Source organism: Mastigoproctus giganteus, chromosome 12 (genome assembly GCF_048544385.1).
Source record: "Mastigoproctus giganteus isolate SK-2022 chromosome 12, ASM4854438v1, whole genome shotgun sequence".
NCBI lineage: Eukaryota > Metazoa > Arthropoda > Arachnida > Uropygi > Thelyphonidae > Mastigoproctus > Mastigoproctus giganteus.
The window spans coordinates 118,086,668-118,114,536 of NC_143586.1; the positions used below are offsets into that span (position 1 = coordinate 118,086,668).

The window sequence follows — 27,869 nt, forward strand, 5'->3', positions numbered from 1 at the left end:
CAATCTCGTTATAGAAGTTCATAGCTTAAATAGATTCAAGGCAGAACTAGACAAACATTTGGAGTGAGTGGATGGATGAAATGAGAAGGGTATGTGTTTTTTGGCTGATGCTATATAAGCTTGCTTTCTTGCAGCATGTGTCTTTGATAATGCTATATATAAAATTCAGATTAAACAAAATGAAGTACACAAAAAATTTTAAACATAAAATTAGTTTTATGTTTTAATATTTGTCTATTGTTAAGATTAAATAATGCTAAATACCCTTATATCTTTTTTTTATTTATTTACAGTATCTGAAAACTAGGTTTGTGGGTTGGTCACTCACATACAAGCAAGGCTTTTGTGGATTTATTGGATGATTGTTTTCTACAGCAGCATATTCAGGAGGCAATTGGAGGGAGTAATACTCTTGATCTGATTATCAGTAGGGATTATTCATGCATTAAGAATCTAGAGATAAAGGAACGACTAGGTGGCAGTGATCACAGTGTGCTGAAGCAGGATTTACTCAAAGAGGTAACTACCATCAGGGGTAAAGGGAAGGGTTTTGCCTTTCATAAAGGTGACTATGATGGTCTGAGACAGTATTTAAATTCTATACAGTGGGACCAATTGATGATGTTACCAACAGCAAATTCAAAATGGGAAGCATTCAAAAAAATAATCTTGTAAGCTACTAGGCTATTCATACCAACTAGGGAATATTGTTCAAGGTTTAGGCCTAAATGGATGTCAGATGAACTAATGAGACATATGGCAGAGAAGAAAAATACATGGGATACATATAACTTAACAGGTGACGCAGAAGCCTATGATAGATATAAGCTGGTCTGTAACCAAGTCACAACACAGGTTAGGCAGGCAAAGGCAAATTCCGAGATCTCTTTGGAAAAGGATGCAAAAAAAACAGCAAAGAGTTCTTTACTTATGTAAACTCTAGAAGGAAGGGGATGAATCAGATTAGTCCACATGATATTGATGGTTCAACTGTTGGTGATCCTGCTCAAGTAGCTAACAAACTAAATGAATATTTTGCATCTACATTCACATTATTCAGGGAGGGGAATGCCAGAGGTGTATTAACCTTTGGCAGTAAGCTAGATAATCTTGTAATAACTGAGAGTAAAGTGGAGGACAAATTGTTGAAGGTAAACATAAGAAAGGCACCTGAGTTGAATGGAATCTATCCAGTTATATTAAAGGAGGCAGCAAAGGAAGTAAGCAAACCCTTAGTCATAATTATGACAGCTTCCTTGGTGTCAGGGGAGGTACCCAGGGACTGGAGATGTGCAAATGCGACCTCAATTCAGAACGGAGGATCAAAGGGAGACACAGGTAATTACAGACCTGTTAGTTTAACTTCTATTCCAGGGAAATTAATGGAGGCACTGGTTAAAGAAGCATTGCAGGATCATCTAGACAAGACTTCAGTTATAGCTCGGACACAGCATGGTTTTGTTATGGGAAAGTCTTGCCTGACCAATTTGATTGGATACTATGATGTAGTCACAAAGGAACTGGATGCAAAAAAAGAATAATTTCGATATCATTTATTTGGATCTTAGAAAGGCTGTTGGCACTGTTGCATATAAAAGACTGCTGCAGAAATTGGAGCAGTGTGGCACTGGAGGCAAATTGCTGCTATGGATAAAGGGATGGTTGAGTGGGAGAGACAGAGAGTGGTAATCAATGGACACTGCTCTCGGTGGTTTAATGTTATTAGTGGAGTCCCTCAGGGTTCAGTTTTGGGTCCTTTATTGTTTTCTGATATACCATCATGAATATTAATGATATTGATGACAGTATATTAGGCTTAATGTCCAAGTTTGCAGATGATATGAAGGTCAGCAGGGTTGTTAATGACACTAATGACAGTATGCTGCTGCAACAGGATCTAGAAAAGTTGATTAGATGGGCCGAGAGGCGGCAATTGAAGTTTAATGTTGACAAATGTAAAGTACTGCATATGGGAAGCAGTAATCGCAGAGTAACATATCAACTGTGAGGTACAACACTGACAGAGGTAGAGAGTGAAAAGGACCTGGAGGTAATTGTGCAGGCAGATATGAAGTTTTCTGAGCAGTGCAGATGGTCTGGAAGAGTAGCCTTTGGTTGTCTTGTCAATGATATAGAGGAATGTTTCTAGCAGGGATAAGGAGGTGATTATCTCCTTGTATAAGGCAATGGTTAGGATACACCTTGAGTACTGTATACAGGTCTAGAGGCTTCATTTTAAGAAGAATGTAGAGTTGTTGGAACGAGTACAGAGAAGGGCAACAAGATTAGTGAATGGATCAAAGGGTTGCTCTTACAAAGAAAGGCTTAAGTTTTGCAAATTACAGTGTCTGGAGACTAGGCACCTGCGAGGTGATCTGATTGAGGTGTATAAAGCCTTGAATTATTTGAGCATGCTCAGTGCTGATGGGATTCTTCCTCTTGCTCAGAATAATCGCCTGAGAGGGCATAAATTCAAATTGAGGAAAGACAGTTGTAGGATAGATATGCGGAAATTTGTCTTGAGCCAGCAGGTGGTTGATTGCTGGAACAAACTCCCAAGTGTTGTAGAAGTTGATAGCTTAAACAGATTCAAGGCAGAACTAGACATTTGGAGTGGGTGAATGAGTGAAATGAGAGGGGGGGGTTTAGCCGATGCTATATAAGCTTACTTTCTTGCATCATGTGCCCTTGCTAATGCTAATGCTAATCTCCAAAAGAGCTATGAAACCTTACCCTCTTGCATCTATAAGGTGAACTTGTCGTCCTGAGTATGGATCTTTTGCGATGACATTGGTAGCAAATATATCACTATAGAATTCCCAGTAGACTGCAGCAAAACAAACAAACAAAAAAATAAATAAATAAATGTGAGACATGATGTGCTTTAATTGTTTCATAGCTGAGAAACATAAGAAATGGCAACTAAATACTCAGCTTTATTGTTAATGGCAACTGACTGTAACTTTTGTTAAATATAGTAACTGGATTTACAACTTTATTTCTTTTCATTTAGATCAGTTAATTTTCACCATGGATCAGTGTTTATTTAATTGTCATTAATTTAAAAGCTGAGATGCTGTCATAACAACCTGGGATTTACTTGTTCCTTCATCATTAAAAGGCAGTCTCTAGATGGGTCTATAAGCAATCAAGGACCGTCTGGTCTCTTGAAACTTGTTATCTGATCTGAGAAAAAAATGCCATTGGCTGTTAGAGAAGTTTCTCAGCTTTTTAAATGGCCATTAACTTTTTGGCAATACCATTTATTTAATATTAGTGCAACAGCGAGGCAACTCATAGTAATGTTTCATCCTGCTTTGGCCATCAGAGCCATCTACAATTACCCTATTGAAATTTGTCTGATGAGAGACAAAAGTCCTGTTCTAGAAGTTTCTCAGCTTTTTAAATGGCCATTAAATTTTTGGTGACATAATAATTTATTTAATACTAGTGCAACTGCAAGGCAATTCATAGTAATTGTTTCATCTTGCTGTGAATATTAGGAACACCTTCATTTACTAGGCAGTTTAAATATCTTTCTGGTCATAAAAACACAAGAGAGGGCAAGACAGTGCTCCTGCATTTCATTAAACCTTTTCAAATACCTATTGATACCTATTCAAATTTATAATTTTATAAATTTGAATAGGTATCAAAACAAAAAATATGCAATGTTTTTCATTAAAACCTGTTTAATATATTGCTTAAAACAGTTTGAAATACTTTCAGCTATATACCTTTCCTAAAGCTAAAGTGCAGGTAAGTATGTGTTTTTTTTTGTGACAACCCCAAGCATGAAAGGCATTAGAACCTATAGTACTTAGTATGATGCATTGGTTGAAGGTTAAGAAGATGAAAGAAGATACAGGTAACCCTCATATAACACGGTAGTTTGGTTCCTACAAAATCTCATGTAATGCGAAACCATGTTACATGGGACTAAGAACCAGTACAAAAGGGGGAAGGGGGGTTATGTTCCAAAAGCTAACAAAACTACATGTTTTTTTTTTTTTTAATAACTATCAGAAACTTAATTTTTATAGTAGTAATAACTTAATATTACTTTATTTTTATAATAGTAGTAACTTAAATAATAATAACTGAACAAACGTCTTACCTTACAAACTGTGATACTTATATGTCAGATAATGTATGTTCATTTAATTTTCTTCCTCTTCATTTCTGCTAAGCACAATCACTTCTGCAGCATCTAGATTTCGTGTACCTTCTGTTCTCTGTCACAATCTGCATTTTTCGAAGTCACAATTTTTTATGGTGTCAAACAAGCACAAGTTAGCATTAGCATTAGTAGAGGCATATGATGCAAGAAAGCAAGCTTATTCAGCATCAGCCAAAAAAAAAAAAAAAAAAACACACCACTCTCATTTCACCCCTCCGTTCGTTCGAAATACCTGTCCAGTTGAGCCTTAAATTTGTTTAGGCTATCAACTTCAACAAAAAGTGACAGAAGTTGGTTCCACCAACCAACCACCCGCTGGCCAAAGGCAAATTTCCGCACATCTATCCGACATCCGTCCTTCCTCAATTTGAATTTATGCCCTCTGAGGTGATTATTTTGAGCAAGATGAAGAATCCCATTGGCATTGAGCATGCTCAAACCATTCAAAGTCTTATACACCTCTATCAGATCACCTCGCTGGTGCCTAGTCTCCAGACTCTGTAATTTGCAAAACTTAAGCCTTTCTTCGTAAGAGCAACCCTTTGTTCCATTCACTAATCTTGTTGCCCTTCTCTGTACCCGTTCCAGCAGCTCTACATCCTTCTTGAAATGAGGCCTCCAGACCTGTATACAGTACTCAAGATGTGGCCTAACCATTGCCTTATACAAGGGAATAATCACCTCCTTATCCCTGCTAGAAAAATTCCTGTATATCATTGACAAGACACCATGAGCTACTCTTGCAGCTCGTCTGCACTGCTCAGAGAACTTCATATCTGCCTGCACAATTACCCCCAGGTCCTTTTCATTCTCCACCACTGTCAGTGTAGTACCGCAGAGTTGATATGTTGCTCTGGGGTTACTGTTTCCCATATGTAGTATTTTACATTTGTCAATGTTAAACTTCATTTGCTACCTCTCAGCCCATCTGTTCAACCTTTCCAGATCCTGTTGCAGCAGCATAGCGTCAGTAGTGTCCTTAACAACCCTGCCAACCTTTGTATCATCTGCAAACTTGGACATTAAACTTGATATCCCATCATCAATATCATTCATAAACACCAAAAACAACAACGGACCCAACACTGAACCCTGAGGAACTCCACTAATAACATTAGTCCACGTTGAGCAGTATCCATTGATTACCACTCTCTGTCTTCTGCCACTCAACCATCCCCTTATCCATAGCAGCAATTTGCCTCCAATGCCACACTGCTCCAATTTGTGCAGCAGTCTTCCATGTGCAACAGTATCAAAAGCCTTTCTAAGATCCAAATATATAATATCAAAGTTATTCCCTGCATCCAGTTCTTTTGTGACTACATCATAGTATCCAATCAAATTGGTCAGGCAAGACCTGCCCTTAACAAAACCATGCTGCGTCTGAGCTATAACTGAATTCTTGTCTAGATGATACTGCAGTGCTTCTTTAACCAGTGCCTCCATTAATTTACCTGGAACAGAAGTTAAACTAACAGGTCTATAATTACTTGTGTCAGCCTTTGATCCTCCTTTGTGAATTGGGGTTACATTTGCACATCTCCAGTGTATGGGTACCTCCCCTGAGTCCAAAGAAGCCCTCATAATTATGGCTAGGGGTTTGCTTACTTCCTTTGCTGCCTCCTTTAATATAACTGGATAGATCCCATCCACCCCAGGTGCCTTTTTTATGTTTATCCTCAGCAATCTCTCCTCCACTTTCCTCTGAGTTATTACAAAATCATCCAGCTCACTGCCAATGTTTACTTTACCTACATCATTCTCCTTCCTGAATAACTCCTCATGCGTGAATGTAGATGCAAAATACTCGTTTAGATTGTTAGCCACCTGAGCAGGATCCTCAACTGTTGAACCATCAATATCCAGTGGACCAATCTGATTCATCCCTTTCCTTCTTGAGTTTAAATAGGTAAAGAACTCTTTTCTGTTTTTCTTTGCATCCTTTGCCAAGGATTTTTCATAGTCTGCCTTTGCCTGCCTAATCTCCTTTGTGACTTGGTTACAGTTCAATTAGGACGGAACCTAACCCAGGGATCTTGGAACAAAATACAGTGGATCCCTGCTTTAAAGATATAGAACACAAATTTAAATTTATTACCTTACCAATTAACAAAGTTAAATGATACGTGAAAATCGGAAGAATATTTTCCAGGTAGCAAAATAAAAATAAATTTACACTTACGTACATAGCTTAATTAATATGTACTGTAATATGTTGTAAAATGCATACATTTTTACCGATCTTATTACTAGTACTCTTTTTCTTTTTCCCACGCTGTATAGTTTCCGGAGGAGAAGTGTTTTCGTCTTACGCTTGTTTTCCACCTCTATGCAAATTGGTCAGTCGTCCAGACAGGGATAAGGTGCACTCCGTAATCACTCTTTTCCACAGAGTAGAAATTCTTAGAAACCGGCAGCTGAAATTTCACACCATCGTCACGTGATTCTAGGCTTCTTTCACCTACAGTGATATGGCCACTGATAACGACCACACACAAAAGGCAGGTCAACAATTCCGACCGGTCACTCTCGTATAGCACTTTCTTCCCCCTTCCTTGGCTCCCTCGATGAGGGCAAAAGGCGAGCTCCCTTGCACAAACGGATTTTAGACTGTCGAAGGGTCAAGTGATAAGGAGGAAATATATACGGGTAGAAGAGAGGTGGTCGGAGAGTCGAGTCGTGTCATTATGTGTCTTTGCCTTCCCTAAAGAAGCAAGGAGGCCCAGGGAAAAGAGACTGACATAAGAAGACATCGATAAAACCCAACGAGGACCAAGACTGAAGAAAATATCCGGTAGTAGCCTGGTTTAAGGAGTGTGGATCTTTTTCCCAGATCGGTAAGTCGGAATATCATTAGTCTCTTTAATGTACTAGTACCTCTCCTCACTTAGGCTAAGTATATACCCATAATGTTAAGTACTTATACTGGCAAATAATGACAATTAAAAGAAGGTATCTTTTTACTCATTACCCACCACCCGAGATGGAGTCTCCTTAAAGAAAACATCACACGAAGAACACACTTCCAAATGGCTTATGAAAGCAACTCTTTCTTATCTTAATGTTAACGAACACTCAAGTTGTGAATATATGTACAGATGTTGTATTTATCTTATAGTAAATTAATCACTATTTACATACTCATGGATAATCTGCCAGTTTACTTAAATTTGCGTTTAAACGTCTGTCAATCTTTGTGTATAACCTTTTCCATGATGATCTTATCAATAAACTCTGTTTTGTTTAAGCCTCCTTGCCTCAGACCTGTTCTCTTACTACACGATGCCCAGATTGTAAGTTAGTGGGATCAAAATAAAAGAACTTGTATTGCGGCACTCAAAATCTAACTACAACTGGAAGGGTTTTGTAGTGAAAACACAGTGCCAGGTCAAAGCCGCGATTCCTATTCCCTTCCTTCGGGTAGGTTTATTGGGGGCCGAGACTATTGTCCTAATATAAAAACCACTAGGCAGTCACATGAGTATACTGGGGTTACGCTCAAGAACAAAGTAACCAAGGAAGAAAAAGCGTCCCGCAACACAGACGTGTCATCCAGAGAAGCCCGAACGAGAAGAAACAAGTAAACTCCATTATAACAATGTACATACTAACTAACTGATATTTCTGTTAACTGACATTTTCTGGGGGTTGTAAAATTAAAAACAATAAAAAAAGATAAGCAATCAATAACAAAGAACATGGCGTGCACAAGTAGCAACAAACTCGATATGCACAAGTGAGATACCAGAGTAATGAGTTTCTGAAAATGTTTCTTATGATTTATGTTTTATGTTTTTTATGATTGAATATTTCATGGCAGGGGAAACATATTTCACCATAATAAAATGAAAACCCACAGAACTCCAGCTATCGGTACTATAGTAAATGCAAGAACATCAAGTTTACTTTCCATTTATAATTCATTACACTAACAGAAAAGGCCAATAAACTGGAAATTGCAAATTGTTTTTATTGTTTTATGGTAGGGACCTCTGGAAATATGCTTTAGAGAAATATCATGAAGGCAATAATGACTAGCAAGTCAACAGCAGGAATTCACAAAAAAGGAATAGAAACGTTGAAAATTACATCTAATGTAATGGCAGGGTTTTTGCAGCACAACAGCTCAAAAACACCGTGTTATTCGAGATTTCCCGCAATTCTCAAACAATGTTAGAGCGAAACCATGTTGTAGAAGTACCGTGTTATATGGGGGTTGCCTGTATATGATAGATTGTAACTGTCAGGAAATACATATAAAGAAAGGTTGTTCCAGAAAACAGAAGTTGAAGGAATAAATGAGAAAGAAAAAAAATGTTGGTTCTGCGAGTTTGAAGTGAGACTGTAAAGGGATGCTGACTGGTAGCATCATGTGTTTGGACTGGTTTGGAAGAGGGAGCAGGAATTATAGAAGCCAATTCAGAAGAACAGTGCCCATGGAAGTATCCATAGAAAAGGCATGCAGCAGAAACAGAACATCTATAAAATAGAGAATACAGAGTCTTTGTTAGAGATAGACGCATTAGCATAAGTAGAGACATATGATGCAAGAAAGAAAGCTTTTTTATCATCAGCCAAAATAAAAAAAAATTAAAAAACCCTTCTGTTTCACCCATCCATTCACTCCAAAAGTTTGTTTAGTTCCAACTTGAATTTATTTAAGCTGTCAATTTCCACAACAACAGATGGAAGTTTGTTCCAGCAATCAACCTCCCACTGGCTAAATGCAAATTTCCACACATCTAGGTAAGCATTGATCTAAATGCTTACCTAGATGTGTGGCTAAATGCAGTGATCAAAGTGTACATCAGTACACTTTGATCACTGCAACCTAGTGGTTCCATTATCCGCAGATTCTTAATGCATGAATAATCACTGCCAATAATCAGATCAAAAGTATTACTGCCTCTGGTTGCCTCTCGAACATGCTGCTGTAGAAAAGAATCATCCAATAAATCCACAAAAGTCTTTCTAGTGTTCCAGACAAGTTCCAGTCTATATATGGGAAGTTAAAATTCCCCATTATAAGACAATCTGATTTACTGGTCCACTTTATTTCTCTGTAGAGTTGTTCGCTGTACTCATTAAAGTCAGTAGGCCTATAACACACTCATACTCTCAACTTTGCTTTCCCAGTGCTTATGTCACATCAAACTGATTCAACACTGAACTGTCCACCCATGTCAACTGGATGCACTTCCTTAGATTTTGTGTTTCTTAACTAACAGCATGACCCCTCCTCCCTTTCTATCTGTTCCATACATATTATACTACCCAAATTCTAATTCTGCATGCCTTATCTCCATGTGACACCAGTTCTTTGATATCCCAACAATATCCACCTTTTGATATCTTCACCAGCACCTCAAATTCATCAAATTTATTTACTGTAGTTTTAGCACTTCTGTGCATGCACATATTCTTATTCGTAGTTACCCTAATACAAACCATGTACAGTGGAGTATGCTAGAACGAATGTAATTGGTCTAGAACCTTGTTCATTTTAGCATCTGTTCGTTCAAGTATACATTGAAATATATGTATTTTAGCAAGCATCAGCATCAGCCAAAAAAAAAAAAAAAACCCACTTCCACTTCACCCCTCCGTTCGTTCGAAATACCTGTCCAGCTGAGCCTTAAATTTATTTAGGCTATCAACTTCCACGACTGTGGGCCTGGAACAAATTACCCCTAATCCGTTCCAGGCCAACAGTCTAGAGCAAAGTTACCATCCAATACAATGATTTAAACAGGAAAAATATAATAGAAAATGAAAAATATAAGTGTAAAAATAATATAAAATTAATTTATTTAACTTTTATACACTGTACATAAAATTTGAAAAGCATAAACAATGTTTCCTTAGTGAAAAATATGAACAAACTTTCCCTAATAAAAAGCATAAACAATCTAATGCACAGGAAAAGGATAAACAATCTTTCCTTAGTGAAAACTATAATTGAACTTTCCTAATAAAAAATCTTTCGCACATGAAAAGCATAAACAATACTGTCCTAGTGAAAATATAAACAATTTTCCCTAATAAAAATAATAAAAAATCACATAGAGGTGGAAGGAGAGGAGTCATCATTTCTACTCATCTTGGGTGACTGTCCTGTGGGAGGTTCATCAGTTGGAGGGTGCTTCTCGACCTTTTTGAAAAATGAATCCAGGGTTTAGTGCTTTATCCTGGATTTTTGGACCCCCTAAAAGTGGGCTATCAAGGTGTCATTAAAATGATTAAGGCCAATTTACACAGCAGGAATATCCGGGTGATAATCTTTTATAAGATCCTTGATCCTTTTATGATCCTTTTATGAGAGCCTTGTCGATCAATTCGGCCCTGGAGGGATAGTGTAAGGCTCAAGGGGTAGAATTTTTTTCAGCCTGGTCTGTACTTGTTAACAGGAGAGACTGCTTCTACAGGGATGGGATACACTTAAATAGAAAGGGTGCAAGAATTTTTGCTGATGCTGTCGAGGCAGTGTTAGGTGGGTCGGAAAACTGCTAGTTGGGGGGATACAAGGACTAATAGATTAACAGTAGCCACTGGCAGAGGTGGAAGTGATTCTTGCACTGCTTCTATTGAAATGAGCAGAAGCCTGAAAAACAAGATGCAGGATATTTCAGAGACTGCTGGGAGTCATTGCAGTACAAGTAAACACATGGGTTGTGTTAGGGTAGCTAAGAATAGAAACAGGTGCATGCATACTTGCGTGTACACCAATGCTAGGAGTTTGGTAAATAAATTTGATGAATTTGAGGTTTTGCTCAAAACATCAAAGGCAGATATTGTTGGGATATCAGAGACGTGGTGTCACACAGATATAAGGAATGCGGAACTGGAATTTGGGGAAAACAATGTGTATAGAAAGGATTGACAGGACAGGAGGGAAGGAGGTTATGCTATTAGTTAAGAAACACATAAAATCCAAGGAAGTGAAGCCAGTCGACATCGATGGACAGGGCAGTGTCGAGTCAGTTTGGTGTGACATAAGCATAGGGAAATCAAAATTGAGAGTAGGAGTGTGCTATAGGCCTAATGACTCTGATGAGTATAATAAGATATTGTACAGGGAAATGGAGTGGGCCAGTAAATCAGAGAGTCTTATAATGGGGGATTTTAATTTCCCAGATATTGACTGGAATTTGTGGGTTGGTCACACACACACACACACAGACTGGCAAGGCTTTTGTGGATTTATTGGATGATTGTTTTCTACATCAGCATGTTCGGGAAGCAACTAGAGGGAGTAATACTCTTGATTTGGTTATCAGTGGTGATTCTTCATGCATTAACAATCTGCAGATAGAGGAACCACTAAGTGGAATTGATCACAGTGTGCTGAAGTGGGATTTACTCAAAGAGGTAACTACCATCAGGGGTAAAGGGAAGGGTTATTGCTTTCGCAAAGGCGACTACGATGGTCTGAGGTAGTATTTAAATTCAATACAGTGGGACCAATTGATGATGTTACCAACAGCAAACTCAAAATGGGAAGCATTCAAGGAACTAATCTTGGAAGCTACCAGGCTTTACATACCAACTAAGAAATATTGTTCAAGGTTTAGGCCTAAATGGTTGTCAGATGAACTAATGAGACATGTGGCAGATAAGAAAAATGCATGGAATACATTCAAATTAATGGGCGACATGGAAGCCTATGATAGATATAAGTTGGTCTGTAACCAAGTCACAAAGGAGATTAGGCAGGCAAAGGCAGACTACGAAAAATCTTTGGCAAAGGATGCAAAGAAAAACTGAAAAGAGTTCTTTACCTATTTAAACTCAAGAAGGAAAGGGATGAATCAGATTGGTCCACTGGATATTGATGGTTCAACAGTTGAGGATCCTGCTCAGGTGGCTAACAATCTAAACGAGTATTTTGCATCTACATTCACACATGAGGAGTTATTCAGGAAGGAGAATGATGTAGGTAAAGTAGACATTGGCAGTGAGCTAGATGATTTTGTAATAACTGAGAGGAAAGTGGAGGAGAGATTGTTGAGGATAAACATAAAAAAGGCACCTGGGGTGGATGGGATCTATTCAGTTATATTAAAGGCGGCAGCAAAGGAAGTAAGCAAACCCCTAGCCATAATTATGAGAGCTTCTTTGGACTCGGGGAGGTACCCATAGACTGGAGATGTGCAAATGTAACCCCAATTCACAAAGGAGGATCAAAGGCTGACACAAGTAATTATAGACCTGTTAGTTTAACTTCTGTTCCAGGAAAATTAATGGTTAAAGAAGCACTGCAGGATCATCTAGACAGGAATTCAGTTATAGCTCAGACGCAGCATGGTTTTGTTAAGGGCAGGTCTTGCCTGACCAATTTGATTGGATACTATGATATAGTCACAAAAGAACTGGATGCAGGGAATAACTTTGACATTATATATTTGGATCTTAGAAAGGCTTTTGATACTGTTGCACATGGAAGACTGCTGCACAAATTGGAGCAGTGTGGCACTGGAGGCAAATTGCTGTTATGGATAAGGGGATGGTTGAGTGGTAGAAGAGAGAGAGTGGTAATCAATGGACACTGCTCAACGTGGACTAATGTTATTAGTGGAGTTCCTCAGGGTTCAGTGTTGGGTCCGTTGTTGTTTTCGGTGTTTATGAATGATATTGATGATGTATATCAAGTTTAATGTCCAAGTTTGCAGATGATACAAAGGTTGGCAGGGTTGTTAAGGACACTACTGATGCTATGCTGCTGCAACAGGATCTGGAAAGGTTGAACAGATGGGCTGAGAGGTGGCAAATGAAGTTTAACATTGACAAATGTAAAGTACTACATATGGGAAACAGTAACCCCAGAGCAACGTATCAACTCTGTGGTACTACACTGACAGTGGTGGAGAATGAAAAGGACCTGGGGGTAATTGTGCAGGCAGATATGAAGTTCTCTGAGCAGTGCAGACGAGCTGCAAGAGTAGCTCATGGTGTCTTGTCAATGATATACAGGAATTTTTCTAGCAGGCATAAGGAGGTGATTATTCCCTTGTATAAGGCAATGGTTAGGCCACATCTTGAGTACTGTATACAGGTCTGGAAGCCTCATTTCAAGAAGGATGTAGAGCTGATGGAACGGGTACAGAGAAGGGCAACAAGATTAGTGAATGGAACAAAGGGTTGCTCTTACGAAGAAAGGCTTAAGTTTTGCAAATTACAGAGTCTAGAGACTAGGCACCGGCTAGGTGATCTGATAGAGGTGTACAGGTGACCCCCGCTTAACGCTGATAGTTCGTTCCGGGAAAACAGAGCGCTAAGTGAATCCGCGCTAAGCGAGCGCCATATTCCCATAAGGTTACATATGTATTTGTGAGTTGCGGTCTATTCCATAGGATATTTTCTAATCAATAATAAATGGTAGTGAAAATATGCACCAATATCGATTAAAAATATTTATTATTCAAAATTTTGTACATATAAAATATTCTACTTTATATACACATATAATTATGAGGTAATTAACTAACGAAAATCATGAATTTATTAATTCGATGGCCCTGTGCTCTCGAGTTTTCGTATCTTTGGACTGAAAAATGTGTCAATTTTGGGTTGTGCTTTGGCCCTCTTCCTCTCATTGTACAACATCATGTAGGGAATTATTTCTTTCTTCAAATTTCTTATTACCTTGGCACTTCATTCCATGTCAGGGTCGTTCTCCCGGAAATAATCACACATTTTTTCGAAGTGTTCAAAAGCTTCACTAAGTCCTTTTGCAGTCAGCGACTTCATAGGTTCTTCATCTATAGTATCTTCATCATCATCTCCCTCAATAGCAAGCTCTTGTTCTTTTGTAATTTCCATTAGTTCTTCATTAGAGAGGCCATCCCTGTCGTTGTCGATCATCTCTTGTACGATGTCTTCGTTAATTTCGTGTAATCCTGCTTCTTTTCCGAGCTCAACAATTTGTGTTTTAACATTTTCAACGGAATCATCAGGTTCCTGGGAATGCTTTATGCAATTTTTCCAAACTTTCCTCCACACTCCATTCATGGTTTTCTGAGTCACTTCATCCCAGGCACTTGAAATGTTGTAGATGGCGGTTTTAATGTTATAGGATTTCCAAAACTCCTTTAAGCTCTGTACATTTTCAGTGTTGATGGCTTTAATAGCTTGGGAAAAGGTGTTCCTTATGTAGTACGCTTTAAATGTTGCAATTACTCCTTGGTCCATTGGTTGGATCAGAGACGTAGTGTTTGGAGGCATGTAAAACACTTTTATGTGATTGTTCAAGTCTTCTAAGCTCTCTTTGCTTGGGTGTCCTGGCGCATTGTCCATGATTAGAATAGCTTTATAACCAATGTTATTTTTTGCACAATATTTTTCCACTGCAGGACAGAAGAACTCAGCATACCAATCAATGAAAAGCGGCCTGGTTACCCAAGCTTTTTTATTAGCCTTCCAGATTACAGGTAGGTTTGATTTAGCTAAACCTTTAAGAGCCCTTGGATTTTCGGAATGGTAAACTAAAAGGGGTTTTAATTTAAAATCCCCCGCAGCGTTACCACCCAACAACAAAGTTAACCGATCCTTCGCCGCTTTGAAGCCTAGCATGTTTTTTTCTTCTTTCGATATGAAACTTCTTTTAGGCATTCGTTTCCAAAAAAGACCTGTTTCATCTATGTTAAAAACTTGTTGAGCAGTATAACATCCCTCTTCAATAATTTTAACAAATTCTTTTTTGAAAGTTTCGGCTCCTTGTTGATCTGCACTTGCAGCTTCTCCCTGTATTGCTACGTTGTGCAGGTTATAGCGCTTTCTAAATCTATCAAACCAGCCCTTACTAGCGTTAAATGGTTCCACATTTTTTTCGGGGTGAGCTCCCTTTAAATCTTCATATAGGCTCTTCGCTTTTTCTTTAATAATAATTGAACTTAACGGAATTCTACGTTGAATGTTGTCTTCAATAAAATTATGTAGAAGTTTCTCCATTTCAATCATAATAGCCGGCCTAGCCCTGGTCAATTTAGTTGCCTGCAGGGGAACAGCTGTTTTTCCAGCTGCTAAAATTGATTCTTTATTTTTTATGATTGTTCTTACAGTTGAACCTGCCAGTCCTAAATTATTGCACACATCCACTTGTCTTTGAACAGAATCAATTCTCTTCAAAACGTCTAATTTAATTTTCAAACTCAATGTTTTTCTTACCTTTCCAATCTTTGCACCGTGTCCGGACATTGTTGCTTTTTCATTCTTATCCGCCATAACTCTCTGCAAATGTAACTGCGTTGCACTGATTGTGATACGATGTTCGAGTACAGTAAACTGTATGTCTAACACTGTATGCACTGAATGATATCTAGAATTCCTCTGGCAAGTGAGCTGAAGACGGTGACAAATGTTTTATTTATCTGAAAAGTTCGATTTTACCGTGCAGTAAAATCAAATGGTTGTTTATTGCCGGAAAAGTACTGTAAATCAATTATGGTGTGACTCATGGAGAATGTTTATGGAATTTCCAAAACAGTAAAACAAACAAATTTTATGTACTTCGGGTGACCACAAGGTCAGAGGAGTTCAGAAGACCAGAGAATACTGTACAAGAAACAGCACCGCATTTAGCACTCATGGGATTGATTGTGTGAAAAACATTTCGCAAGTTATAGTTCCCACAGTAAAACAAAAGAAGAGATAGGGAGTACCTCTAAATCTATTTTTAGTATCTTTCTATTACAGGTCAGAACAGAAAATGCAGACTACGTAACAACATATGACACTGGATGGTAAATTTTTTCAACTTGTGTACTAAGAAAGAATTTCTCCCTTGAAACTATCCACACCAAGAAAATAAGAGCATATTGAAAGTTTCAATTTTGTACATAGAGTAGAAATTATAAAAATAATTACTGTAGTTAATTTCATGGTTGTTATTTTCTCCTTTTGCCAAAAAAAAAAAAAAAAAAAGGCTCAAAACAAGACTGGACTGAAGACGGATTTGCCAAAAATTCAATCTGTATGCTAGTAAAATAGCGTTACAGTGAGTTTTGACAGCGTTATAGTCAGATACGGGTTATAATGTAAGAACAGCGTTATAGCGAATCAGCGTAAAGCGAACCGCGTTATAATGGGGGCCTGCTGTATAAGGCTTTGAATGGTTTGAGCATGCTCAATGCCAATGGGATTCTTCCTCTTGCTCAGAATAATCACCTCAGAGGGCATAAATTCAAATTGAGGAAGGACGAATGTCGGATAGATGTGCGGAAATTTGCCTTTGGCCAGCGGGTGGTTGGTTGGTGGAACCGACTTCCATCATTTGTTGTTGAAGTTGATAGCCTAAACAAATTTGAGGCTCAACTGGACAGGTATTTCGAACGAACGGAGGGGTGAAATGGGAGTGGTGTGTGTTTTTTTTTTTTTTTTTTGGCTAATGCTGAATAAGCTTGCTTTCTTGCATCATATGCCTCTACTAATGCTAATAAGTTTGGACAGGTTGTTCCAGCAAGAGAACACCTCTTTAAGGTCCTCAGCTGGAAAGCTGTGACTTTTTTCCTTGTCCTCATCCTTCTCATCCCTGAAAGCTTTCCTCTTCTTCAGTGCCTCTGCCTCTTCATTGTGAACTCTGATATCTCCTCAAATGATAGCTCCTTCTTGTAGTCCTCCACCAATTCCTCCACATTGATCTCCAGGCCCATGGAACTGCCCAGACACACAATTTTCTGCACAACAGGCACTTCCTCCAACTGTTCAAAGCCTTCAAAGTCCATTGGAGCCACAGCAACAGTCCACAATGGCATCCAAGCTGAATTCAAGTGCCTAACAGAAACCTCTTTCAGCATTAGAAAAGGCACATGATGCAAGAAAGAAAGAAAACCCAAAAAAAAAAAAAAAAAAAAAAACACACACACTTCTCATTTCACCCGTCCACTCGTACCAAATGTTTGTCTAGTTCGGCCTTGAATCTATTTAAGCTATCAACTTCTACAATGACAGATGGAAGTTTGTTCCAGAAATAAACCATCTGTTGGCTAAAGGCAAATATCCACACATCTATCCTACAACTGTCTTTCTTCAATTTGAATTTATGCCATTCAAGGCATTCAAGGCTTTATGCACCTCCTTTAGTCCTTGAGGTTGTCACAGATATTCTCTCAGATATGCCAGACAAGCTGTACTTGCTACCTGGGAGTCTAAAATGCTGATGGAACTGATATTCGGGTGACACTCAAGTCAAGTGGACCCAATTTCGGCGAAGTCCGGACGGTCTGTGACACACAAATCCTCTGCTTGCCCCTTCACGATGGTGGGACTGTTAGTAATCCTGCGTATAATCTCCATGCACAAGTACATGGTGGGTGACCACCCAGGTGTGAACCAACGTAAGCAGGGGTCGAGGTGTGGCGCCCACACCACATGGAGGAACGCCACCCGTCTATGTCAGCAGGCAGTACTAGGTAGTAGATGACTCTCGTCAACCTGTGAAATACCACCACTTTGCTTATTGGAGGCTTGAAGTGGTGGAACTCATGTTTAGTCTCTAGAGCTAAGTTCCGGTCAACCCTTCCCTATCTCTTCCATCATGTAGTATGATTGATGACTTTTGAGGTTATGATGAACGTCGTGGCGAGATCCAATATTCCTTACATTTTGAGGGTACAGCTCTAAAATGGTGTTCGCAGGCCGGCCGCTAGTTAGTACACCGGACCGAACCTATTGGTAATCTCCAGAAGTGTGATTACACACTAGCTGATCCGGAAGCCTCTAGGAGGCTTCCGGATCAGCTAGTGTGTAATCTTGCTACTCTACTCTGCCAGATAGTGACTGGAGGGAGTCCGAGTAATGTGTATGCTGGGAGCATTGTCGAGGCCACGTTATGTCAAGGATCTGGGTATATTCCTATCATGTGTACGCCATATCCAAAAATTTCATTACTTCATACAGCATGTCCCACCCACTTTTTCTCACTTGTGAATACACCATGAATTGTCAAACTAATAGAGTAAGCTTATCTGTGAAAAGATCTAAACCTCCCAAGCACTTCCTAATTCATTTCACAAATATATGTGATCTCAATTTTAATCTCAATGATGTCCATTTCCATTTGCAGTCTGCCAAACCCCATGTACTTTTTCTGACAGAATCTCAGTTATCGGTTGATTCAACAACTGCTCATCTCAGATACCCAAATTATTCGCTGTATGATTCCTTTCACCTCAAAGGTGGTACTTGTGCATATTTCCGTTCTGATATTCCCTGCAGAATATCAGAGACTTGGCAATTTGGAATCTCCTCTCTTTGATCTTCTCTGGCTTAAAATCTCTCTACCTCATTGTGTCAAATTCATCTGTTGTCTCTACCGTTCTCCCAACTCCACTAATCCCTTGGAGCTCTCTGACTTCCTCTCTTTGCAACTTGACTTTCTCCAGTCCAACTTTCCTAACAGTGAGGTAATTTTCCTTGGTGATTTTAATGTTCACAACTCCAGCTGGCTTCTGTTTTCTAGTCACACTGATCCTGCAGGTCGAGATGCTGACGCTTTTGCAATTACTAATAACCTAGCACAGACTGTTCATTTACCTACAAGAATATCGGACAATCCTAATCATACAGCCAATACGCTTGATCTTTTTCTCACAAACAACCCTTTTAAGTACATGGTCAAAGTGAGAGGTCCTTTAGGCACTTCAGATCACAACTTGGTGATTGTCTCTTCTCCAATGGAACCTTTATCTCATGGCTATTCCCAACCTCGTGTTGTTTGGCATTACAAGAATGTAAAATGGGATGACCTGCGAGACTTCTTTTCTTCTTTTCCTTGGTTGGATTACTGTTTCAAAACTGCTGATGTCAACGTTTGCTTAGATCGTGTCAGTGAAATTTTTCTTGCAGGAATGGAATCCTTTATCCCACACTCCACTTTAAAATCTCGTCCTTTATATAAACCTTGGTTTTCCAATAAATGTGCTAAGGCTGTTCAAGAGAAGAATGTTTCATATCGTAATTGGCTTGTTTCTAATTCTCCAGTTTCATTTTCTGCCTACACCAAAGCTCGTAACAATTGTAAAGCAGTTATTAATCAGTCCAAACTAGAGTTTGAACAGGCTAAGGGTAGAAAACGTGCTTCTTGCCCTAATGGTAGCCGAGCATTCTGGTCTCTTGCCAAAGCTATTGGCCGCAACTTTTGCCCATCTCTGCTCCCACCTCTGTCCAAACCAGATGGTTTTGTTGCCACTTCAGCCAAGGATAAAGCTGACCTGCTAGCATCCCATTTTTCTTCCAGCTCATGTATTAATGATCTTGGTAAAACACCTCCCACCATTCCCAACACGCTCCATTCAATGCCTCCTGTGGTCTTCCGTCAAAAGGATATCAAAAGGATTTTGATGAATCTTGATGCTAAGAAAGCTCCAGGTCCTGATGGTATTTCTCCACTTGTTCTCAAAACCTGTGCTCCTGAACTTACTCCTATTCTTTGCCACCTTTTTTCACTTTCTTATTCCAAAGGTGTTTTTCGTTCTGCTTGGAAATTTGCTCATATCCAGCCAGTTCCTAAAAAGGGTGACAAATCCCTTCCATCTAATTATCGTCTGATTGCAATTACTTCTACTCTTTCTAAAGTAACTGAGAAATCAATTAACCGCCAACTCTTAAACTACCTAGAAACCTTCCGTCTGATCAACGATCGCCAGTATGGATTCCGTCAGTGTCGATCCACTGGTGATATTCTTTCTTATGTTACTCATTTATGGACTAATTCAACGGAAAGGTTCGGTGAAACACAAGTAGTTGCTCTTGACATCTCAAAGGCTTTTGATCATGTTTGGCATAAAGGTCTTCTAAACAAGCTTCCATCTTATGGTTTGCCAACTGTTTTTAGTAATTGGTTATCCAGTTTTCTCTCTGATCGCTCACTGAGGGTGATGGTAGATTGCTCTCTGTCTTCTAACTTCTCCACTAATGCCGGTGTCCCCCAAGGTTCAGTTCTTCCCCCCCACTCTTTCCCTCTTGTATATTAATGACCTTCTTTCATTGACTGGAAATCCTATCCATAGTTTTGCCGATGATAGCTCATTGCATTCCACTTTACATTTTGAGAAACTTTGTCCTGCTCAATCAGCTTCAACTTCTCGAAAATCTGCTACCAATTCTCTTAAATGCCGATCTTCAGGTAATTCTCCAGTGGGGCAAAGACAACTTAGTTGATTTCAATCCTTCTAAAACTCAGTCTTGTCTTATATCTTGCAAAAAGGATTCTTCTGCTCCTCTGCTTATCTTTAGTGACACCCCGATTTCTAGGCAAAATGATATATCTCTTTTGGGGATTACCCTGACTTCTAATCTCTCTTGGCACAAGCACATTACAAATATTGCTTCCTCTGCATCTAAAAACCTTGGATTTCTCTTTAGCTCTCAGCGTTACTTTTCTTCCAAACAGCTGCTCACTCTTTGTATTAATCGCAAATCCGCCCTGCCATGGAATATTGTTCCCACATCTGGGGTGTTGCCCCCAAAACCTCTCTCAGGCTTCTTGATTCCATTCAGAAGAGGCCAGTTAGGTTAATTAATGATTCAACTCTAACAGTCTCTCCACTCGCTTTCTCATAGACGTACTGTTTCTGCTGCATGCCTCTTCTACAGATACTTCCATGGGCACTGTTCTTCTGAATTGGCTTCTATAATTCCCCCTCTCTCTCTTTCAAAACAGTCCGAACACATGCTGCCACGGGCCAACATCCATTTACTTTCCAACTTCAAACCCACAGAACCAACTTTTCATCTTCCTTATTTATTCATTCAACTGCCGTTTTCTGGAACAACCTTCCTTCATACGTATTTCCTGAAAATTCAATCTACAGAAGTTCAAGTCCAATGTCAACAAATATCTTCTTTCGTCTTCTCAACCTCCAACCCAAGCACGGTACTAAGTACTATAGGTTCTAATACCTCTCATGTTTGGGGTTCACATAAATCAGATCACCTCAATCAGATCACCTCGCAGGTGCCTAGTCTCCAGACACTGTAGTTTACAAAACTTAAGCCTTTCTTCGTAAGAGCAACCTTTGTTCCATTCACTAATCTTGTTGCCCTTCTCTGTACTTGTTCCAGTAGCTCTACATTCTTTTTAAAATGAGGCCTCCAGACCTGTATACAGTACTGAAGGTGTGGTTTGACCATTGCCTTATACAAGGGGATAATCACCTCCTTATCCCTGCTAGAAAAATTCCTATATATCATTGACAAGACACCATGAGCTAGTCTTGCAGACCATCTACACTGCTCAGAAAATTTCATATCTGCCTGTACAATTACCCCCAGTTTTCGTTCTCTACCACTGTCAGTGTAGTACCACAGAGTCGATACGTTACTCTGGGGTTACTGCTTCCCATCTGTAGTACTTTACATTTGTCAATGTTAAACTTCATTTTCCACCTCTCAGCCCATCTGCTCTACTTTTCTAGATCCTGCTGCAGCAGCGTACTGTCATTAGTGTCATTAACAACCCTCTCGACTTTCATATCGTTTGCAAACTTGGAAATTAAGCCTGATATAACATCATCAATATCTTTAATGAATACAGAAAACAAGAATGGACCCAACACTGAACCCTGGGGAACTCCACTAATAACATCAGTCCACAAAGAGCAGTGTACATTGATTGATTACCACTCTGTTGTCTTCTCCCACTCAACCATCCCTTTATCCATAGCAGCAATTTGCCTTCAGTGCCACACAACTCCAATTTGTGCAGCAGTCTTCCATGTGCAATGGTATCAAAAGCCTTTCTAAGATCGAAATATATGATATCAAAATTATTCTTTATATCCAGTTCCTTTGTGATTACATCATAGTATCCAATCAAATTGGTCAGACAAGACTTCCCCTTAACAAACCATGCCGTGTCTGAACTATTACTGCTGTCTTGTCTAGGTGATTTTTTATCACTCTTTAACCAATGAGTCCATTATTTTCCCCAGAACCGAAGTTAAACAAACAGGTCTATAATTATTTGTGTCACCCTTTGAACCTCCTTTGTGAATTGGGGATACATTTGTACATCTCCAGTCCATGGGGACCTTCCATTACTCATAGGATTCTCTCATAATTATGGCTACTGGTTTGCTTACTTCTCTTGCTACCTCCTTCATTATAACTGGATAGATTCCATCCACCCCTGGTGCATTTTTTTTTTTTTTAATATCAACAATTTCTCCTCCACTTTGCTCTCAGTTATTACAAAATCAGTTATCTCCTTGTTAGGGTTTGATAAATATAGATGCAAAATACTCATTCAGTTTATCAGTTTCTTGAGCAGGATCACACTCCACTTTAAAATCTCGTCATTTATCCAAACCTTATTTTTTCAATGAATGCATTAAGGCAGTTCAAGATAATGTGGCATATTGAAATTGGTTTGCATTCAAATCTCCCAGTTAATTTTTTGCCTACCTAAAAACTTGCAACAATTATAAAGCAGTTATTAATCAGTCCGAACTAGATTTTGAACATGCAAAAAGTGGAAACTTGCTTCTGTTGAAATGGTAGTCAAGCATTCTAGTCTCTTCCCAAAGCTATTTGGCCACAACTGTTGTCAATCTGTTCTACCATCTCTGCAAAAACCCAATGGTGCTATCCCCACCTCAGCTAAAGAGAAAGATGACCTGATAGAATACTTTTCTTCTTAATCCTTTATTGAGGACCTTGGTAAACCACAACCTATCATTCCTAGTACACTCCATCCAGTGCTTCTTATGGTCTTCCATCATAAGGATGTCAGAAGAATTCTGAACAATTTTAATGTGAAGAAAATAATATATGCCTGATGCTATTTCTCCACTTGTTCTGAAAACCCATGTTTCTGTTCTGCATAACTTTTTATGCTTTCTTATTCTACTGCTGTTTTTTTCTTCTGCTTGCAAATTTGTTCATATATCCAGCCAGTTCCTAAAAAATATGAAAAAATCCCTCCCATCTAATTATCATCTCACTGCACCTACTTCTACTCTTTCTAAAGTAATGGAGAATTTCATTAACCACCAACCCCTAAACTGTCTTGAAATCTTCCATCATCGCCAATATGGATCCCATCATTGTCAATTCACTGGTGATGTACTGGCTTATGTTACCATCTATGGACAAATTCAATGGAAAACTTTGGTGAAACTCAAGCAATTGCTCTTGATGTTTCCTTTAAAAGCCTTTGGGCTTTTAAAGGATTGTGTTTGCCATTAATATCTTCTAAATAAGTTTCCATTTTATGGTTTGACAATGGTTTTTGTAATTGGGTATTCAGTTTTTTCTCTGACCACTTACAGTGATGGTAGACAGGTCTATAATCTAACTTCTTCATTAATGCTCGTGTTCCCCAAGGTTCAGTTCTTTTCCCATTCTTTTCTTCTTCTATATTAATATTCCTCCATTTTCTTCCATTTTCCAATTACCAATTTATTAGAATTACAATTATTAGAATTACCAATAAATGGAAATTCTTCCATTTATTGGTAATTCTATTCTTCTTGAAGTTCTCTCTAAGTTCTCGAATATCCACTACCAATTCCTTAAATGCTGATCTCCATGTAATTCTCCAGTTAATTTTAATCCTTCTAAAACTTGGTCCTATCTTTATATATCACACAAAGGATTCTTCTGCTCCTATGCTTCAATGACACTCAGATTTCTAGGCAAGAACACATATCTCTATTCAGGATTACCCTGACTTCTAATCTCTATTGGCATAAGCACATTACAAACATTGCTTCCTCTGTATCTAAAAATTTGGGTTTTTTCCCTTTCATTCTCGGCATTACTTTACTTCAAAACAGCTACTCTGTACAAGTCTCAAATTTTCCCTATCATGGAATATTTTTTCCCCATCTGGGGTGGTGCCTCCATAACTCCTCTTGGGATTCTAGACTTCATTCAAAAGATGGCAGTCAGGTTAATTAATGACCAATCTCTAACAAAGTCTCTCCACCTCTCTGTCTCATAGATGTCCTGTTTCTGCTGCATGTCTTTTCTGTCGATACTTACATGGGCACTGTTCTGCTGAACGGTTTCTAGTATTCCACTTTCTCTCTCTCTCTCTCTCTCTCTCTCTCTCTCTCTCTCTCTCTCTCTCTCTCTCTCTCTCTCTCTCTCTCTCCCCCCCCAAGCTAGTTTGAACACGTTCTGCAACCAGTCGGCAACCTTTTACTGTCCAACTTCAAACTCATGGAACCAACTTTTCTTCTTCCTCATTTATTCCTTCCACTTCTGTTTTCTGGAACCACCTCTTTTCTCACACATTTTCAGAAAATTACAGTCTACAGAAATTCAATTCTAATATCAACAAGTATTTTTTTTTTTAATCTTTGCAAACCTCAATGCACATATAGTACTAAGTACTATAAGGTCTAATAGCTTTCATTTTTGTGTTTTTTGTCTTCTTAAAACTACTGTCACACATTTCAGAGAACAATTCAAAATTCAAGTTATAAGCCAGATTTTCTGAAATAAATCCAGAGAGCTGACATTCTCTCTCTCTCTTTCTCTCTCTGTGTGTGTGTGTGTGCACACGTGCGCCGCCTGTATCCTGTGCCCAGGACACATTTACTAAATAATATTACACAGAGTGTAATATTATTTAACCAAGGAAAGTGGAGAAAAGTTAAATTAAATTAAAATTAAGGTGGCATTAAGTGAAGAATCTGTAATACATAAAATGTGAGTAATTACAAATTTAAAAAAATGAAAAATGAACTATCATTCATTAATATTACTAACAGTTTGCTCTTGCTTCAAGACGGAATGTTAGGAGATCTCCAACAGCAATAGTGGTGGTAGGTGCTCCTCTGTAGAGAATTTTCAGCACAACACTAGAAGTCAGTATGTTCTGTGCAGGCAGATGCTCAATTTGAGTAGGAAAACGTCTGATATCAAAAGAATAAAATGGAGGGAGAAAAGTATAGTTGCATTATAAATTAACTTATTCGATATATAAAATACATTTTATATCAAATGGCATACAATTACTTATTATAAAAACAATAAGATATGTGAATCCTAGTGTCACATTTTTATTTCAGATCACCTAGGATCCGAATGAGAAAGGCAATTTTAAATATTTTATAAATGAATTCTTTCTGCATGGCATATATGTGGATTAATTATCATTAATAATGCCACAAAGAACATCAGGAGATAATAGAAAAAAATATATTTACATAACTCTGTAATATCATTCCTAGGACAAATGTGATGGGAGATACTCTAAATTCCCTTATAATGACCAGATTAAACGATGAGAGGTTTCCTCTTCAAAACAAACTTTTAAAATTTTTAGTTTTCTTTGTAAAAGAAATCTAAAATCTAAAATCTGAATATATAAGAATTATAGAAATATATCAGCCTATAATGGATATAAGATTGATTAAATGGAAATAGTACTGCTGATGGACTCACTAGCTAGCTGCATTTCTGAAAAGTAACTGGCCAGCATGAGTCTTTTAACTATAGTGTTAACATCTTGATTAATGTGATAGTAGTTGGTACACTGAATTTTGTTTCATTTTATATGATATGACTTCCAGAAGATTAGTTGCCCTTTTAAACAGAAAAAAAAAGTGCTTCCATAGCATTTGTGTTTTTTCATTATAAAAAATATTTTTATTATTATTTTTTTTGCTGTACTGAAAATTGTCTTTTATTAATTAACCAAGAATTATTATTCTCGGTTAATTATATTATTCTCAAGAATTATTATTCACTGTTTGAAATTTCTGGTGCTGTATGTATTTATTATTACTACTACTGCTCTATCTCTTTCTTCTCCTAATGGGGTATTTCCATTCTGTGACAGGTACTGGTACCAGGTGCATGGGGAGTTGTTAAGTGTCGGCACTTCTGGACCCAGGAAAATCAGTGCGTAGCATACGCTTCTTGATTAGACTGGGGTTTGAGCCCGTGACCACCAAATATGGAGGATGCGGAAAGGTCAGGAGTGACCACCGCATATCCCCGGGCAATATGGCCTTAGTTGCTAATGCTCCTAAAAACCAAACAACAACAACAGTTGTTAAGTCCGGTTACTATTATTGGTCAAGGAACTTTCTGATGGCCAACTTCAGATGGTATAGGCAGCTCTTGGTCAGCATTATAGGATCAACAGTAGTATGTTAGTACTGGGACTACATAAATGTTTATTGCTCTAAACATGTACCTTCCATTCAGCTTTTATTTTAGTAGGCTTTTCAGTCTCTGATGATGGTATTTCTCATGAGGTGGCCTTGATATCCTTGTGTTCTAGCTGTTGTGCCTGCATTATTTCCAGATATTTGTAGGTCTCACCATCTGTCACAGCTTCAGTCTCTTTACTGTTCTTTAGCTGGTATATTTTCTGGCAAACTGTATTTTCCTGATGCAATCCATGGATCCTGCATTTGTCTAGGTAAAACTGCATCCTCTTGTCAGTGCTGAACTCTTCAGTGATCCAGAGTAGCCACTGGAGTTGATTCTCAGTTCCAACATTGAGCCTGATGTCATCCATGTACATCAGGTGAGAGAGGGTGTATGGATTCTTCCTCCCTTCTGGGCCCACAGTGGTTCTGTCTAGCACTGTGGGCCCACAGTGGTTCTGTCTAGCACTCAACCCACTCTCAACTATGCTTAAAGACAGCAAGCCCTGGAATATTCCTAAAAGAAAGAATTTTCCAGGGCAACTTCCTGGAAGATTCTCTTTTGATAGCGATTGGTCTGGTTGTAATGTTCTCAACATTGACGGTGTTCCTCTATTTCACTATGGTTGCTTTGAGGAAGTGTGTCAAATTCTTGGTGATTCCCTTGTGCTTTACTTCTGACTCTCTCTCTCAGTGTAATTCAGAATTTTTTTTTTTTTATTTGGTTGGTGAAGCCTCAGGTTTCCTTGCACAATATAGCTAATAATAATAAGTTGACAGTGTAGATCTACAGTCTCTCTAACAGTCAGCTCTGAGGCATGGAATTGAAGGTCTTGCAATAGTTGATGTAAGCCATGTACAGGTTTCGGTTTCTGGCAGCTTGCTCTATATCAGTGGTCAATTGCTCCTTGCATCCTTCGCTTATCTGCTTAAATTCCTTCTGCTGCTCAGGTGCTTTTTCATGTTCTGGCTCTTCAAGTGGTTTGATATCTTCTAGGTTATACAGCTGATCAGGACCTCATATGTTGTCGGGAGAGAAGTGACCAGTCTTTGGTAGGTTTGTAGTCTTCTTTGTCCTTAGGCTTCAGATAAGATGGCAGAGAGTGTGATAAATGGACACTGCTCTACGTGGACTAATATTATCAGTGGAGTTCCCCAGGGTTTGGTGCTGGGCCTATTGTTGTTTTGTGTATTTATCAATGATATCGATGAAGGTATATCAGGCTTAATGTCCAAGTTTGCAGATGATACAAAGGTTGGCAGGGTTGTTAATGGCAGTAAAGACAGTATGATACTGCAAAAGGATCTAGAAAAATTAGGCAACTGAAGTTTAACATTGACAAATGCAAATACTGCATATGGGCAGCAATAACCCAAGAAAAACATACCAACACAGTTGGTATGTTTTTCTTGGGTTATTGCTGCCCATAGGGAGGTGGAGAATGAAAAAGACCTGGGGGTAATTGTGCAGTCAGAAAGTTCTCTGAGCAGACGGGCTGATAAACAGGTCATTGAGTCTTGTCAATGATATATAGGAATTTTGTTAGCAGAGACAAGGAGCAATGGTCAGGCCACACCTTGAGTAC

At 38.6% G+C, this 27,869-nt stretch overlaps 1 protein-coding gene across 1 annotated transcript in view; it reads right to left on the reverse strand.

The window, feature by feature from the left end:
- The window catches only part of nompA (no mechanoreceptor potential A), a 672,626-nt gene that overhangs the window by 255,950 nt on the left and 388,807 nt on the right, over positions 1–27,869 (reverse strand). Inside the window, exons 10-11 of the mRNA XM_090385870.1 lie at positions 24,893–25,038; positions 2,734–2,827 (exon numbers count right to left, since the gene is read on the reverse strand). Coding sequence (XP_090241996.1) covers positions 2,734–2,827; positions 24,893–25,038 — 240 coding nt within the window. The remainder of the gene's footprint in view (positions 1–2,733; positions 2,828–24,892; positions 25,039–27,869) is intronic.